The sequence below is a fragment of the Watersipora subatra genome, chromosome 10 (genome assembly GCF_963576615.1).
Source record: "Watersipora subatra chromosome 10, tzWatSuba1.1, whole genome shotgun sequence".
NCBI lineage: Eukaryota > Metazoa > Bryozoa > Gymnolaemata > Cheilostomatida > Watersiporidae > Watersipora > Watersipora subatra.
Window position 1 is genome coordinate 60,459,769 of NC_088717.1, and position 16,152 is coordinate 60,475,920.

A 16,152-nucleotide genomic window follows, 5' to 3' on the forward strand; every position below is an offset into this window, starting at 1 on the left:
CGGCTAAGTACAATTATCATGGCGAAAGCCAGCCTAGTTATCAAGGCTAAGGCCGGCATGGCTTGAGGTAGCACAACTAAACCACTGTTATCATGGCAAGTGTTGGCATGGCTAAAAGCCAGCACGGCCAATGCCAGGGATAGAAGCTGGCACAGGTATCACGTACACACGATCAGCCGAGTTTGAAAAATGGATGGAGCTTACCAGCTACAATCTTATATAAGGAACCTAGATGAGCCAAGGGAAGCAGAGCACTTGGCACTCTCATTGAATGCAGTTCAGTTGTATGTTTGTATTGTACTTGTATGTGCAGTGCATCCTCAGGATACGATTTTGATCCGTTCCAGGGTTGGCATCAAATGGTGAAAAAATCGTATGTAGGGATATAGAAACTATAGTAATTATATAATGCAAACATTCCTTGGTAAAAATCGTCAAAATTTCATATAAGTGCTGTACATATTAAAAATTAGTAACAAAATAGTATGTTAACCTTAGTAACTATAGTTACCTACAGTAACTTTATTGTATTTAGTGGTTATGATCTGCAATAAAATATAACATTATAATGTACCGTACGTACCGTAGGGAGTTCTTACCTTCAAGAGAGACATACGTATAACATAAACTTTGAATTCAACTCAAATAATTTTAGCTTACTAAACACACACTTGAAGCTAAGTTTTAGTATGTATTTTTAGCTATTTTACTGAACTTCAACTTTTTCACTACAATTTTATCACTTATCAGTTTTTGTCTTCACTTTCCCTATAACTTCAAGCGGGCCTGTTTAAAACCTTTGTCAACCTGATTCGGCAAGAAAACCCGAATGATGCTGTTTTAATAGTGAAGTGAATTTTTATTAGCAGGTTAAGGGAAGTTGTCTGACCAACCGACCTTCTGTTTGAAGGGATCGCAACTCCAACTTTACTACTGGTTTCGAAAGGAAAATATTATTGTTTTACACATGAGAATTGCTGAACTGAGAGAAATTAGTCATCGTTTCTCTTTCAGCCATTGTGAAAATACTTTTGGCAAACAGCATTCCGGTGTCTTTTTTATTTTGACGCGTGTAATAAGCACACCGACACCAAATTTGAACTCAAGAAGCAAAAATTTCGTTGAATTCGCATGGTGAAATATGATTCGTATAGCGAGGTGAGAAAAATCATCATAGTCCACTTCGCAAGGTGAAAAAATCGTATACCAGAGTAATCGTATACTGAGGGTGCACTGTATTCAGCCTTTGACTGTATAAATATATATTTATAAAATACAGTCAAACATGGATAACTCGTCCACGGATAGCTCGAACACATGGTTAATTCGAACATTTCCTTTGGTCCGTTCCCACGTAATGATAAATTGCTATAGATAACTCGAACTCAACACTGTTAATTCGAACTGTTTTTTTGCCCAACAGCTACCGAAACGGTTGTTTTCGCTTTAGAAAATCACTTTATTCAAAGCCATAGAGGTAAACTTCATCTTTTCGTAATTCATAAGCGTCGTTATTACCACCATCGGCAAAATATTTTTGTCAACGACTTTTCTAAGTTTGGTGAAATTTGATTTATACTGCGATACGATGAATAGCACGGGCTAGCCGGGTCACGCGCGCAAGAATTTTTGCCACGCCCATACAAAACAAAAATCGCATATTGTTTTGTATGTGCGTGGCGAAAATCCTTGAGTGCGTGACTCGCCTAGCCCGTGATGAATAGTTTTCCGACGTTGATTCCGTGTTGAATCAACGTCGGAATGTAGAATGTTTAAAACGTCTTAAAAATGTTGTAATTAAAAGTATACGTTGTCTGAGCTACAAAAAACTATTCATCGTTTGACCTAAACACAGAATACGTGTGTACATTCAATAAGTATCTATTAAAAAAGCGTGAGTGATATAGAATGTACCGTAAAACCTCGTAAAACTTCCAATTGAACTGCCTCGGAGTGTTGCTCTTAACGAATCCCAGGTAAAGTAAGGTAATCTGCATAAACTTCAAGAAAAAACGGCAAAATTGATCGTGGGTAAAACCCCAAAAGAAAAAAATGTCTTTTCTTTTGAGCATTTCAACAACGATCAAGTTTTGCCAATGTCAATCTAAAAAATGTCCTGGCAATAACATCACCTGCCTCAAACAACAAACCAATCTCAAGTGATAGAAAAATCTCTATACTTTTTCATGAAAACGTTTTAAACTTTACATTAGAAGCATTTAATTTGAAACAAGCCATTTGTGCTTTTGATTTATATTATAGTTTGTATATGTACATGTATCTACTAATAAATAAGTAAATATATGGACTTGTGACAGTGCTCTGATAACTTGAATGCTCTGATAATTCGAACACTTTTGCTCGGTCCCTTGAAGTTCGAGTTATCCATGTTTGACTGTATATATATCTTTGCCTCTATACTCAAGTGGTGTGGTTCTGTGTGTAGTAGTAAAGAGACACAGCAATTTCTTTTATAATATTGTGGAGGATTTTACCGTGCCACTTTCACGGTTATCCACAAGCCGAGTAAATCACGAAGACCGACTTGTTATCTGAGCATACAACATATATTTATGTGATAAATACATCTGCATTAGTATAACAATGGTCCAGCATGCATACATAAATAATAAACAGTATTGGAATACAGTGTGTATCATATGTAGGAAGCTGTGCTGCTCTGCCTGCCTTTCCTACGCGTTCTTTCTTTTATGTTCTTCTCTCCCGTTGGCTCTGCCCACTTGCGGTTTTTATTCTCGGCGTAAAGTTTGCTTCTACATGACCCGCGTCACCCCTGTCCTTTATCACCGGCCAAGCCTCCGGGTGAAAGAGGGAGGCCTGGCCTGCCAATCGATCGGCCTGCCAATGCTCTTCCCTCACAATATAAAATACTGAGCCAGACAAGATCCAATATTTAGCCAGACAATATTCAATACCAATATCCATTATTTAGCCAGACAAGATCCAATACCAATATCCAATATTTAGCCAGACAATACTCAATACCAATATCCAATATTTAGCCAGACAATACTCAATACCAATATCCAATATTTAGCCAGACAATATTCAATACCAATATCCAATATTTAGCCAGACAATATTCAATACCAATATTCATTACCAAGCCTTTCTATCTTACAATATCATGCATCAATACCCAGTAGTGACTACAAAATTCCAGTAGAATATCAAATACCCAATAGGTTTGTAGTGGGTATTGGACGTCCAGTACTAGTAGACAAAAATATTCGCCCCAAGAGTCTGCTTAAAACCTCTCATCATCTGTAGTTCACAGCCTGGTAATGAGTGTCATTGGTAAGAAGGCCAATTGGGCGCTCTATACAATTGGTGGCTCATAGTTATAGACCAATAATAGCACATTGCCTAGTTTTGAGCTTTAAGAAACTCCTGACATTATAGGAAAAGTGCCAGGTTTAACAAAATCTAGTAGCACTCTTTGAGAGCTAATACTTAAACATCATGAGTAGAGTTAAGCACTCAGCTATCTGTTTAGAATTTTTAGTAGTTTTTGTATGAAAAGTGCATGTGGAACTCTATCAAAATCATGCAATAGATCTAAGATAGCAGCATGCACACTTAATTCTCAGACTGTTGCTCTGAAAATCTCATGAAGAGTAGCAAATATCTGAGTTTTACAGGAGTGTCTTTTTTTAAAATCTATGTTGCCTATTGTGCAGCCAGATGCCAATCTTGCCTAGCAGTTCTCCGGCGTAATATGCTCATTTAGTTGACACAAAGTGCTTGGTTTGAGTTTAGTTTATAATTGTTTGCAGTGTCCTTGTATCTCGATTTTAAAGCAAATTATCACTAAATACCAGCCAAGCTTGCCTAATTTACATCCAATTTTTTTAGTTCATTTCGTTATTTTTTAGTTATAGTTGAAATAATACTCTAGCTAGTTCTATTACCTGACTGATCAAATCAATCCAGATAAAGATTAATCTTGTAGTGTAAATATGGAGATGTTCGGAAACATGTTGCTGATGGCTCCCAATTGTTAATGTGTTTATTTACAATTCATCTGAGCTTAGACAAAGACCTAAAATGATATTTGTGCATACGGTAGTTGCAAAAAAAAAGACAAAGTGACTCGGAACTCTTGCTACTTTCCTTTTAGTATTCTGGTAGAATAGGCAATTTTACTTCAAGCTCGACTTTTCGCTATGTAGGTGTAAACTCGTAAATCATGTGCAATATTTTTAAATTTATGATTTGAGTACTCGTTCTAACCGCCTGTTTAATGACGCAGCTACCAATATTTTGAGACTTTGTATTTACCTTATGATGACATTGTTAGTTAATCGGCTAACCACATGGCCAACAAATAACGGAAAGTAACTCAAGATGGTTTTATTTTATGAAAATCTGAATTGTCCAAAATGACTGATGCGTTTTAGTGACATTGGAGAGATCCTCATTGCTTAATGCTCACATGCCCTATTTTCACAGTAATCTTCAAAAATGACATCAGAAAGGAAACTTCTCATTCTCTTTGGAAGTCAAACTGGTACGGCTGAAGAGGTCGCTGAGGGACTAGCTAGAGATGGCTTTAGGCGACACTTCGATGTGGAGCTCAGCTCGTTAGACCAATTTGACATAGTAAGTTGTTTTCATTATGCCTGGAAAGTAGTAGACATCAAATTGAGTCGTTCAGCAAGTACTTTTACATTTTATGCCAGCTGACTCACTTTGTGATTATATGTTTTTCATAAAAATGCCATAACTTGAGGCCAAATTGTGGCTAGATTTATGTTATTCCTACCCAGAAGGACAAACGTTCTAAACAACATAAAAACGTTTCGGTATATGGCAAGGGCGTGTTTACTCACAGATTTGAAACAACATAAAAATGTTTTGGTATATGGTAAGGGTGTGTTGACTCATAGAGTTGAAACAACATAAAAATGTATCGGTATATGGCAAGGGTGTGTTGACTCACAGAGTTGAAACAACATAAAAATGTATCGGTATATGTCAAGGGTGTTTTGACTCATAGAGTTGAAACAACATAAAAATGTTTTGGTATATGGCAAGGGTGTGTTGACTCACAGAGTTGAAACAACATAAAAATGTATCGGTATATGGCAAGGGTGTGTTGACTCATAGAGTTGAAACAACATAAAAATGTTTTGGTATATGGCAAGGGTGTGTTGACTCACAGAGTTGAAACACTATAAAAATGTATCGGTATATGACAAGGGTGTGTTGACTCACAGAGTTGAAACAACATAAAAATGTATCGGTATATGTCAAGGGTGTGTTGACTCACAGAGTTGAAACAACATAAAAATGTATCGGTATATGGCAAGGGTGTTTTGACTCATAGAGTTGAAACAACATAAAAATGTTTTGGTATATGGCAAGGGTGTGTTGACTCACAGAGTTGAAACAACATAAAAATGTTTTGGTATATGGCAAGGGTGTTTTGACTCATAGAGTTGAAACAACATAAAAATGTTTTGGTATATGTCAAGGGTGTGTTGACTCATAGAGTTGAAACAACATAAAAATGTTTGGGTATATGGCAAGGGTGTGTTGACTCATAGAGTTGAAACAACATAAAAATGTATCGGTATATGTCAAGGGTGTGTTGACTCATAGAGTTGAAACAACATAAAAATGTATCGGTATATGGCAAGGGTGTGTTGACTCATAGAGTTGAAACAACATAAAAATGTTTTGGTATATGTCAAGGGTGTTTTGACTCATAGAGTTGAAACAACATAAAAATGTATCGGTATATGGAAAGGGTGTGTTGACTCACAGATTTGAAACAACATAAAAATGTATCGGTATATGTCAAGGGTGTGTTGACTCACAGAGTTGAAACAACATAAAAATGTATCGGTATATGTCAAGGGTGTGTTGACTCATAGAGTTGAAACAACATAAAAATGTATCGGTATATGGCAAGGGTGTGTTGACTCATAGAGTTGAAACACCATAAAAATGTATCGGTATATGGCAAGGGTGTTTTGACTCATAGAGTTGAAACACCATAAAAATGTATTGGTATATGGCAAGGGTGTGTTGACTCATAGAGTTGAAACAACATAAAAATGTATCGGTATATGTCAAGGGTGTGTTGACTCACAGAGTTGAAACACCATAAGAATGTATCGGTATATGACAAGGGTGTGTTGACTCACAGAGTTGAAACAACATAAAAATGTATCGGTATATGTCAAGGGTGTGTTGACTCACAGAGTTGAAACAACATAAAAATGTATCGGTATATGGCAAGGGTGTTTTGACTCATAGAGTTGAAACAACATAAAAATGTTTTGGTATATGGCAAGGGTGTGTTGACTCATAGAGTTGAAACAACATAAAAATGTATTGGTATATGGCAAGGGTGTGTTGACTCATAGAGTTGAAACAACATAAAAATGTATCGGTATATGTCAAGGGTGTGTTGACTCATAGAGTTGAAACAACATAAAAATGTATCGGTATATGGCAAGGGTGTGTTGACTCATAGAGTTGAAACAACATAAAAATGTATCGGTATATGTCAAGGGTGTTTTGACTCATAGAGTTGAAACAACATAAAAATGTATCGGTATATGGCAAGGGTGTGTTGACTCATAGAGTTGAAACAACATAAAAATGTATCGGTATATGACAAGGGTGTGTTGACTCATAGTGTTGAAACACCATAAAAATGTATCGGTATATGTCAAGGGTGTTTTGACTCATAGAGTTGAAACAACATAAAAATGTATCGGTATATGACAGGGACATGTTGAATCGCGGAGTGGAAATGTTTGTGTATTCATGTTTTGAGTTAGTTAAAGTAACATACCTTGTATCGAATGTTTGTAGGCTACCACTGTGATAATTACATACTACCCTGCGGAGTCAATTAGAATACCTCTGTATTTTAATTTGCGCTCTCCGTCATGTATGTTAGATTGTGACCGTAGCAGCAGTTCGAAATGTTCCATCGATGAGAACATATTATAGCGCTCATTTTTGTAGTAGTATAAGTGGCAGCAGTACATCAGTCTCTTCATCTATTTCATTATCTTATCACCTCTGAGACACTTGACTGGTTCTTCTAAGAATCGATTCACAAATGCTTCCCCACATTCTTTTTATTATTACTTATTGTTTTAATACAATAAATAATAATACAATAAATAATATATCCGTCTTTGTCTTACTACTAGCACTGGTATGACTCTTCTTAAGGTCAACGTTTTTATAACTAACAAATGAAAGTATGTAGTCCTCTTTTTATTGTTAGTTTTACCAACTATGGGAAGGAATACTGCACACATGTGTGCTGATTCGAAGAGCCATTATTTTTCATAATACTTCTGTCTTGAGATGTTTAAAATTACTTTATATGGCGAAACAAGTATTTGGCAAAATTTTACATGATATGTTGAACACTTTTTATTTTTGAGTGGGTTGACTATATAAGCAATTTAAGGATTTTCAAAGTTATACCAATCGCAGATGTGCTAAAAGATCTAGTTTTATTGACACCCAGTTTCTGCAAACAAAAGGACAAAAAATGTTTTACTGAATCTCAATGAAAATTAAATACTTGAAGCTTATGTTTTATGTTCATTACTTCCTTTCTTGAACAGAAACCTAATAACCACTGCAAGAAGTGTAGTAACAATTGCTATTTTTGTTCCATGGCTGAACTGATCTATCAACTGAAAAATTCAAGCAACTTCCTGCATTGTTTGCTTTCTAGCTTCAGAGAAGTTCGACAAGATTCTGCTGCGTATGAATTTTAAATTTTAGTTAAAGGTTTTTCACCTGTTCTTTGAAATCTAGTAAGGCCTTTAGTAAGGCCTTTAGTAAGGCCTTTAGTAAGGCCTTTAGTAAGGCCTTTAGTAAGGCCTTTAGTAAGGCCTTTAGTAAGGCCTTTAGTAAGGCCTTTAGTAAGGCCTTTAGTAAGGCCTTTAGTAAGGCCTTTAGTAAGGCCTTTAGTAAGGCCTTTAGTAAGGCCTTTAGTAAGGCCTTTAGTAAGGCCTTTAGTAAGGCCTTTAGTAAGGCCTTTAGTAAGGCCTTTAGTAAGGCCTTTAGTAAGGCCTTTAGTAAGGCCTTTAGTAAGGCCTTTAGTAAGGCCTTTAGTAAGGCCTTTAGTAAGGCCTTTAGTAAGGCCTTTAGTAAGGCCTTTAGTAAGGCCTTTAGTAAGGCCTTTAGTAAGGCCTTTAGTAAGGCCTTTAGTAAGGCCTTTAGTAAGGCCTTTAGTAAGGCCTTTAGTAAGGCCTTTAGTAAGGCCTTTAGTAAGGCCTTTAGTAAGGCCTTTAGTAAGGCCTTTAGTAAGGCCTTTAGTAAGGCCTTTAGTAAGGCCTTTAGTAAGGCCTTTAGTAAGGCCTTTAGGAAGGCCTTTAGTAAGGCTGTGATATTTCATTCTTAGACTATTGCAATGGCTATTGTAGCTGAAGTACGGTTTAATTTGACATTCCTAGTCTTGTTGTATTCGCTAAAATCTCATCATATGCAGTGTAATAAGCCTTGTATCTATAGTTTGCTATAAAAGACCTGACTATTTCTGTGGCACATGCTATCATGTAACTGTTTATTTGAATTGCTTTACCGTTTTCTTGTAGCAAAAGCTTCTTCATAGTCGTTTGGCCATTTTTGTGTGCTCAACTACCGGCCAGGGAGACCCACCCAGCAACATGAAGAAGTTCTGGAAGTTTTTATTGAGAAAAAATCTGCCTGCTGATTCCCTAGGCAATCTCCACTTTGTCATGGTTGGTCTAGGAGACAGCTCTTATATCAAGTAAGTGTGAGAACATGGTTGGTCTAGGAGACGGCTCCTACCTCAAGTAAGTGTGAGAACATGGTTGGTCTAGGAGACAGCTCCTACCTCAAGTAAGTGTGAAGACATGGTTGATCTAGGAGACAGCTCCTACATCAAGTAAGTGTGAGAACATGGTTGGTCCAGGAGACAGTTCCTACATCAAGTAAGTGTGAGAACATGGTTAATCTAGGAGACAGTTCCTACCTCAAGTATATGTGAGAACATGGTTGGCCTAGGAGACAGCTCCTACCTCAAGTAAGTGTGAAGACATGGTTGATCTAGGAGACAGCCCTTACATCAAGTAAGCGTGAGAACATGGTTGGTCTAGGAGACAGCTCCTACCTCAAGTAAGCGTGAGAACATGGTTGGTCTAGGAGACAGCTCCTACCTCAAGTAAGTGTGAAGACATGGTTGATCTAGGAGACAGCTCCTACATCAAGTAAGTGTGAGAACATCGTTGGTCCAGGAGACAGTTCCTACATCAAGTAAGTGTGAGAACATGGTTAATCTAGGAGACAGCTCCTACATCAAGTAAGTGTGAGGACATGGTTGGTCCAGGAGACAGCTCCTACCTCAAGTAAGTGTGAGAACATGGTTGGTCTAGGAGACAGCTCCTACCTCAAGTAGGTGTGAGAACATGGTTGGTCTAGGAGACAGCTCCTACCTCAAGTAAGTGTGAGAACATCGTTGGTCCAGGAGACAGTTCCTACATCAAGTAAGTGTGAGAACATGGTTAATCTAGGAGACAGCTCCTACATCAAGTAAGTGTGAGGACATGGTTGATCTAGGAGACAGCTCCTACCTCAAGTAGGTGTGAGAACATCGTTGGTCCAGGAGACAGTTCCTACATCAAGTAAGTGTGAGAACATGGTTAATCTAGGAGACAGCTCTTACATTAAGTGAGTGTGAGAACACAGCAAAGTAGATTGTGGTAGAATTGATTCTGGTACCTCTAACTGAATATGTTTTTATCGTCATGGCAGCGAGCCTGGACATATATACATGTAGCTGAGTAGGTAGTTTGAATAACATATTTATGATTGTTTTCAAGATTATCAAGAATTATTTAAATAAGTATAACAACCGAAATTTTTAAATGGAATAATACTGTATTTTTTTCTGTCGTTAGTAAATCTTGTTTCTAAAACACATCCTCATATTCTCACATGAGTCAGAGGAGGTGCAAATGTGAGAAAGTCTGCGGATTAATGCAGAAGGTAACATGGTCTGTAAGTTATGTAAAAAGTGATTTTCGTGTGAGGTAGCCATCGCCGAATGTTGCTGTTCATCACAAAATGGTTTTTATGAGAGAAGTTTGCATAGTTCCTAAGTACCAAACACGAATTCCACATTTTTAATCCATCTGAAAATATTGCTGTGCAAATTTTATATACCCTCACAATTGCTGAGACAATCGCAAACATTTATATTTGGCAGCTGTGGGTTATACCACATCGGCAATACGTAGTACCATGTCACCATTGCATCGTACCGTGTCAGCATTGCATCGTACCATGTCAGCATTGCATCATACCATGTCACCATTGCATGGTACCATGTCAACATTACATCGTACCATGTCAACATTGCATCACTCCATGTCAACATTGCATAATACATGTCAGCATTGCATCGCACCATGGCAGAAATAATAGATGAATAGTTGTAGCATGTATCAAAGGATGAAAAGGTTTCTGCTTCATAAAAATAAGGCAAATCATCAAATAATTTTTCGTCTCAGCATCTCAACATTATGACCTAAAACCTTAGAATAGAGTCTCTCTGTAACATCATCACTGTAGAAGGGTGTCTTTCGGTAACATCATCGCTGTGGGAGAGTATCTACCTCTGTAACATCATCACTGTGACATCATAGCGGGGAGTGACTCTACTCCTATGTTCTAGTCACTCTACTCCTATGTTCTAGTCACTCTACTCCTATGTTCTAGCCACTCTACTCCTATGTTCTAGTCACTCTACTCCTATGTTCTAGTCACTCTACTCCTATGTTCTAGTCACTCTACTTCTATGTTCTAGTCACTCTACTCCTATGCTCTGGTCACTCTACTAAATCAGCGTGGGACCCATGCCCAGTCTTCTAGAGTAGCATTACCTAGCTGGGAATAAGATGATCAACCATCTCTACATCCCATAGGTAATTCTCAACACGTATTAACAGGTACAATTTTATCGGAAAGAAATTATATCGCAGACTCTGCCAGTTATCAGCTAGTCCTGTCTTATATCCAGTGCTGTGTGATGAGCAACACCAGCTTGGCTCCGATGCAGCCCTTGATGAACACCTGCCCATTATGTGGGAAAAAATATTGGAGTTGTTTCCACTCCCTTCAAACTGCATCCAAATACCTCGTTATGAAATGTGAGTTATTTAAAACGCTCACTTACCACTGGTTTTAGTGAGTTGTCTTCTCTGACTAATAATATTCTGGCCAAGCAAAGTTCCTAGTATTCAGTATCGGTTGAAACTTTTTTCCCGAGTTTTACTTTTTGAGTATTCTTTTATAATGAGGTTATTTCTTCCATTCAATAATATTTATTTTAGATGTTCTGAGACCTCATGTCATGAGGTTGCGCCAAAGTCAATTAAAGTTGCTGATTAGTCCAGATATAGCCCCTTTTTATCAACATGCAATAAAGCGTTTGAATCATCATGCCATTGTTCTTTATAAATAATGCATTTCAGCAAGTTTAACATAAGAGATATTAAATTGGCTTTCATTCGAATGAAAATTTCACATAAGTAGTGAAACCTTTAAATATCTGAAGAGATCTTTGCTGGGGTAAACACAACATTCACTGAAAGGTTCTGTTGGTATCACTCACCTAGAATATCATCAGTGTTATAGACATCAGTATGACCTTGGCATTTGATCAATGATAGCAGATGATACCTGAATCTGCAAATAATCGTTAATTGACACCTTTTAATATTACATCTACATGTACTTTATTTTTGCAGCAATAATTTTGCTGCTAAAAAACAAAAAATCATTTTTTTGGGCTGAAATGCTCACGGTGGAAGCTTCGAACTGTGACGTAATTAGGTCATTTTGTCAGCAAAACACAGACATACAAATTATGATGTCAATGCCAATGATTAACCAATGTGTGAACATGAGACAAAAGCACCCCTGTTGGCCACCATCTCGAAACATTTAACCATTTCATTATGCCATTTTGGTCGCACAAGATGGTGGATAGTTATAACGCAAGGTCAAAGCAGAATCCACAAATACTAAAATAGTATGTGCTTTGTTTTAAATTTGGGGTTAAGTCTTAAGTTTTGAGTGGCGGTTAAAGAATTACTTTGGCTTGAGCTTGTCATTTTGTAGAGTGCACTATCAAAAAATTGTTCCTTTAAACAAATTATAAATTTAAAAAGTGCCCATCCAAATTAGCTATTTTTGGAAATATCTTTCAAACCTATAAGGGCTTGCTCTGCTTTCATGATTAATAATTTAGAACTGACTTTTAGTGCAGACAATTTTGAGATATTTTAGTTCAAAAATGAGCGATTTTAATATAACAACATACAGTGTAGCAGCTGTTTCCAGTCAATATTTGGTAACTATCGTAGATCTTTCTGTTCATTTTCATGGTTTGAAAATGTTGATAAAACCTGGTATTTGATCCAAATTATACAAAAATATTAAACCTCAATCTGTAATATTACTTGCTGCTTTTAATGCAATAAAAGTGTTTGCTGTCAGTTTACCTTGCACCTTACTTGACCTTCGGCAGGATACAGTCGAAGTACCAAATGAAATGGCTTTCTGTTAATTAGACTTTTTTTTACAAAATAATTAATGAGTTACTAAAAACCTTGTCCATTGCTTCTGACTAGTGCTAGCGGTGGAATAAAACTTCCGACTAATGCTAGCGGTGGAATAAGACTTCCGACTAATGCTAGCGGTGGAATAAGACTTCTGACTAGTGCTAGCGGTGGAATAAAACTTCCGACTAATGCTAGCGGTGGAATAAGACTTCCGACTAATGCTAGCGGTGGAATAAGACTTCTGACTAGTGCTAGCGGTGGAATAAGACTTCTGACTAGTGCTAGCGGTGGAATAAGACTTCTGACTAGTGCTAGCGGTGGAATAAGACTTCTGATTAGTGCTAGCGGTGGAATAAGACTTCTGACTAGTGCTAGCGGTGGAATAAGACTTCTGACTAGTGCTAGCGGTGGAATAAGACTTCCGACTAATGCTAGCGGTGGAATTGCTTCTGACTAGTGCTAGCGGTGGAATAAGACTTCTGACTAGTGCTAGCGGTGGATTAAGTGACTAGTGCTAGCAGGTGGAATAAGACTTCTGACTAGTGCTAGCGGTGGAATAAGTACCTAGTGCTAGCAGGTGGAATAAGACTTCCGACTAGTGCTAGCGGTGGAATAAGCTTTTATGCTCTCAACTTTATTTTACTTTTGCAGACTCCCACCTAAATTCAAAGTGAATAGAGATCAACATCCGTCTATGCCTATGTCTATGTCTATGCCTAACCATGTTTCTACCCGCAATTCCTCTAGTGCACCCTTTGCCTCTCGACTCATCTCGAATGAGCGTATCACATCGCCTGAGCATTTCCAAGATGTCCGTCTCATTCGATTAGACATCTCAGGTTCTGATATACGGTAAGTGCTAGTTTTCTTTTAATGATGCTCTTCAACGTAACATCTGTAGTCATTCGTAGACTACATGTAGGAGATAAATCCACCAAAGCAATCCAATAAATATTAACCACAAAGCCATTCAGGTACTGTGTGGTTGACAGAAATATATAGATAATCTATTAAATAACACTCTTTTTAATCCTATGCCGGGGACTTGCGAGGCTGATAAGGGAGACATGAAAATCAAATGTCAGCTGGTAGAAGCACCTAAGAGATACAGGTTACCACTATAGCTAGCTTCTACTAATAGCCATTTTTGAGCGCTACCCAATAGAAGAACTAGATCCGCCGCTACAGTTTACACCACTACAGTTTACACCACTACAGTTTACACCACTACAGTTTACACCACTACTGGTTACACCACTACAGTTTACACCACTACAGTTTACATCGCTACAGTTTACACCACTACAGTTTACATCACTACAGTTTACACCACTATAGTTTACACCACTACAGTTCACACCACTGCAGTTCACACCACTACAGTTTACATCCCTACAGTTTACACCACGACAGTTTACACCACTACAGTTCACACCACTACAGTTTACGCCACTGCTGGTTACACCACTATAGCTTACATCACTACAGTTTACACCACTACAGTTCACACCACTACAGTTCACACCACTGCTGGTTACACCACTCTAGCTTACAGCACAACAGTTTACACCACTACAGTTTACACCGCTACAGTTCACACCACTGCTGGTTACACCACTATAGCTTACATCACTACAGTTTACACCACTACAGTTCACACCACTACAGTTTACACCACTACAGTTTACACCACTATAGCTTACATCACTACAGTTTACACCACTACAGTTCACACCACTACAGTTCACACTACTATAGCTTACATCACTACAGTTTACACCACTACAGTTCACACCACTACAGTTCACACCACTACAGCTTACATCACTACAGTTCACACCACTACAGCTTACATCACTACCGTTCACACCACTACAGTTTACACCACTACAGTTCACACCACTGCTGGTTACACCACTACAGTTCACACCACTACAGTTTACACCACTACAGTTTACACCACTATAGCTTACATCACTACAGTTTACACCACTACAGTTCACACCACTACAGTTCACACCACTACAGCTTACATCACTACAGTTTACACCACTACAGTTTACATCACTACAGTTTACATCACTATAGCTTACATCACTACAGTTCACACCACTACAGTTCACACCACTATAGCTTACATCACTACAGTTTACACCACTACAGTTCACACCACTACAGTTTACATCACTACAGTTTACATCACTACAGTTTACACCACTACAGTTTACACCACTACAGTTTACACCACGGCATTTTACACCACTGCAGGTTACACCATCACTGTAGTTTATACTAAATTTCATACACTCGAACTTCGACTTGTGATTTCCTCAATGGACAGGTTTTTGACATATTCGATAAAACTTTTAAAGGTTGACTTGCAACAAAATTTATATTACAGTTATTTGGTATCCAAATGTTCACCTGTCCTACTCTGTTGTGTTGTAGGTGCCAAATATGTAAAAATGTGATTACAAGCTCTTGAAAGCTCAAAAATGAACGGTTAAAAAAATGGCTGTAGGTTGGAATTCCTTTATTTTGATGACGTACTTAACTCGACGTGGTTACTGTTTTGACACGTGATGTTATCATGTAAAATGAAAGACCAATAGAAGGCTCAATATAACACTTCTTGTAACACTAGTTTATGACAAACATTTCGGGTTCTACCGGAAAGCCCTTATTAAATATAGATGCTCACTACTTTACAGTTTCATTTAATCTTGGTCTAATCATCTAGTCATAATCCGATCATGTGTCCCTTATTTTCCGCGAAATGGTGCGAACAACTTCTGCAGCACTTTTTGACCATCACAGATGACCGAAGGCTCCTCATGTTTATCAGAGGATGATAGGCACGCCCTCGAGCTAAGGTTAAACAAATAAACTAACTTTTTGGATAGGTTTGGAGATATCAGTGCTCAAAGTGACAGCATTACAATGATAATAAAATAGATGCGTAAGAACAATAGACGTGGTTTTATTGAATGCAGGAAGTATATTTGTGAAAATATTTCCACGGATAAGGTTGCATGAAATTGTAAACAGAAGCACATCATGTTCAACTACGTCCCGTTTGAGCCATTTTGGAAAGGGATTCCAACCTACGGCGTTTTCGTGACGGCTGCGATTAACTGTTCATTTTTGAACTTTTAAGAGCTTGCAATCACATTTCCACATATTTTACATCTACAACACAGTAGAGTAAGACATGGTGAACCTTTTGATACCAAATAACTGTAATGTGAATTTTGTTGCAAGTCAACCTTTAAGAGAAAACAACTCAAATGTACCAATAACAAGCAAATATTTGTCGAGGTATACAAAGTAGTTTCTGGCATATGATGTGTACTGCTTCTTAAATGTGTTAGTTTGTAAATGAATACAAATGGTACATGATGCACACACAGTTCTCCTTTATATTGTTTGGTTCAGTAGAGTTTAAATAATATTAGATAGTGCTTCATACCTTCGTAGGTTTGGAAATCATAAATCCTAAACCAAGGGTTGCCAAACTTTTTTGCTCGTTGGCCAAATTTTAGAAATCGACAATCAGGTG

At 37.7% G+C, this 16,152-nt stretch overlaps 1 protein-coding gene across 1 annotated transcript in view; it reads left to right on the forward strand.

Moving 5' to 3' along the window:
* Positions 1–16,152, forward strand: part of LOC137406628 (NADPH-dependent diflavin oxidoreductase 1-like) — a 62,408-nt gene that overhangs the window by 4,129 nt on the left and 42,127 nt on the right. Inside the window, exons 2-5 of the mRNA XM_068093240.1 lie at positions 4,474–4,623; positions 8,601–8,776; positions 10,977–11,177; positions 13,245–13,445. Of these exons, the coding sequence (XP_067949341.1) occupies positions 4,486–4,623; positions 8,601–8,776; positions 10,977–11,177; positions 13,245–13,445 (716 nt within the window). The 5' untranslated portion in view covers positions 4,474–4,485. The remainder of the gene's footprint in view (positions 1–4,473; positions 4,624–8,600; positions 8,777–10,976; positions 11,178–13,244; positions 13,446–16,152) is intronic.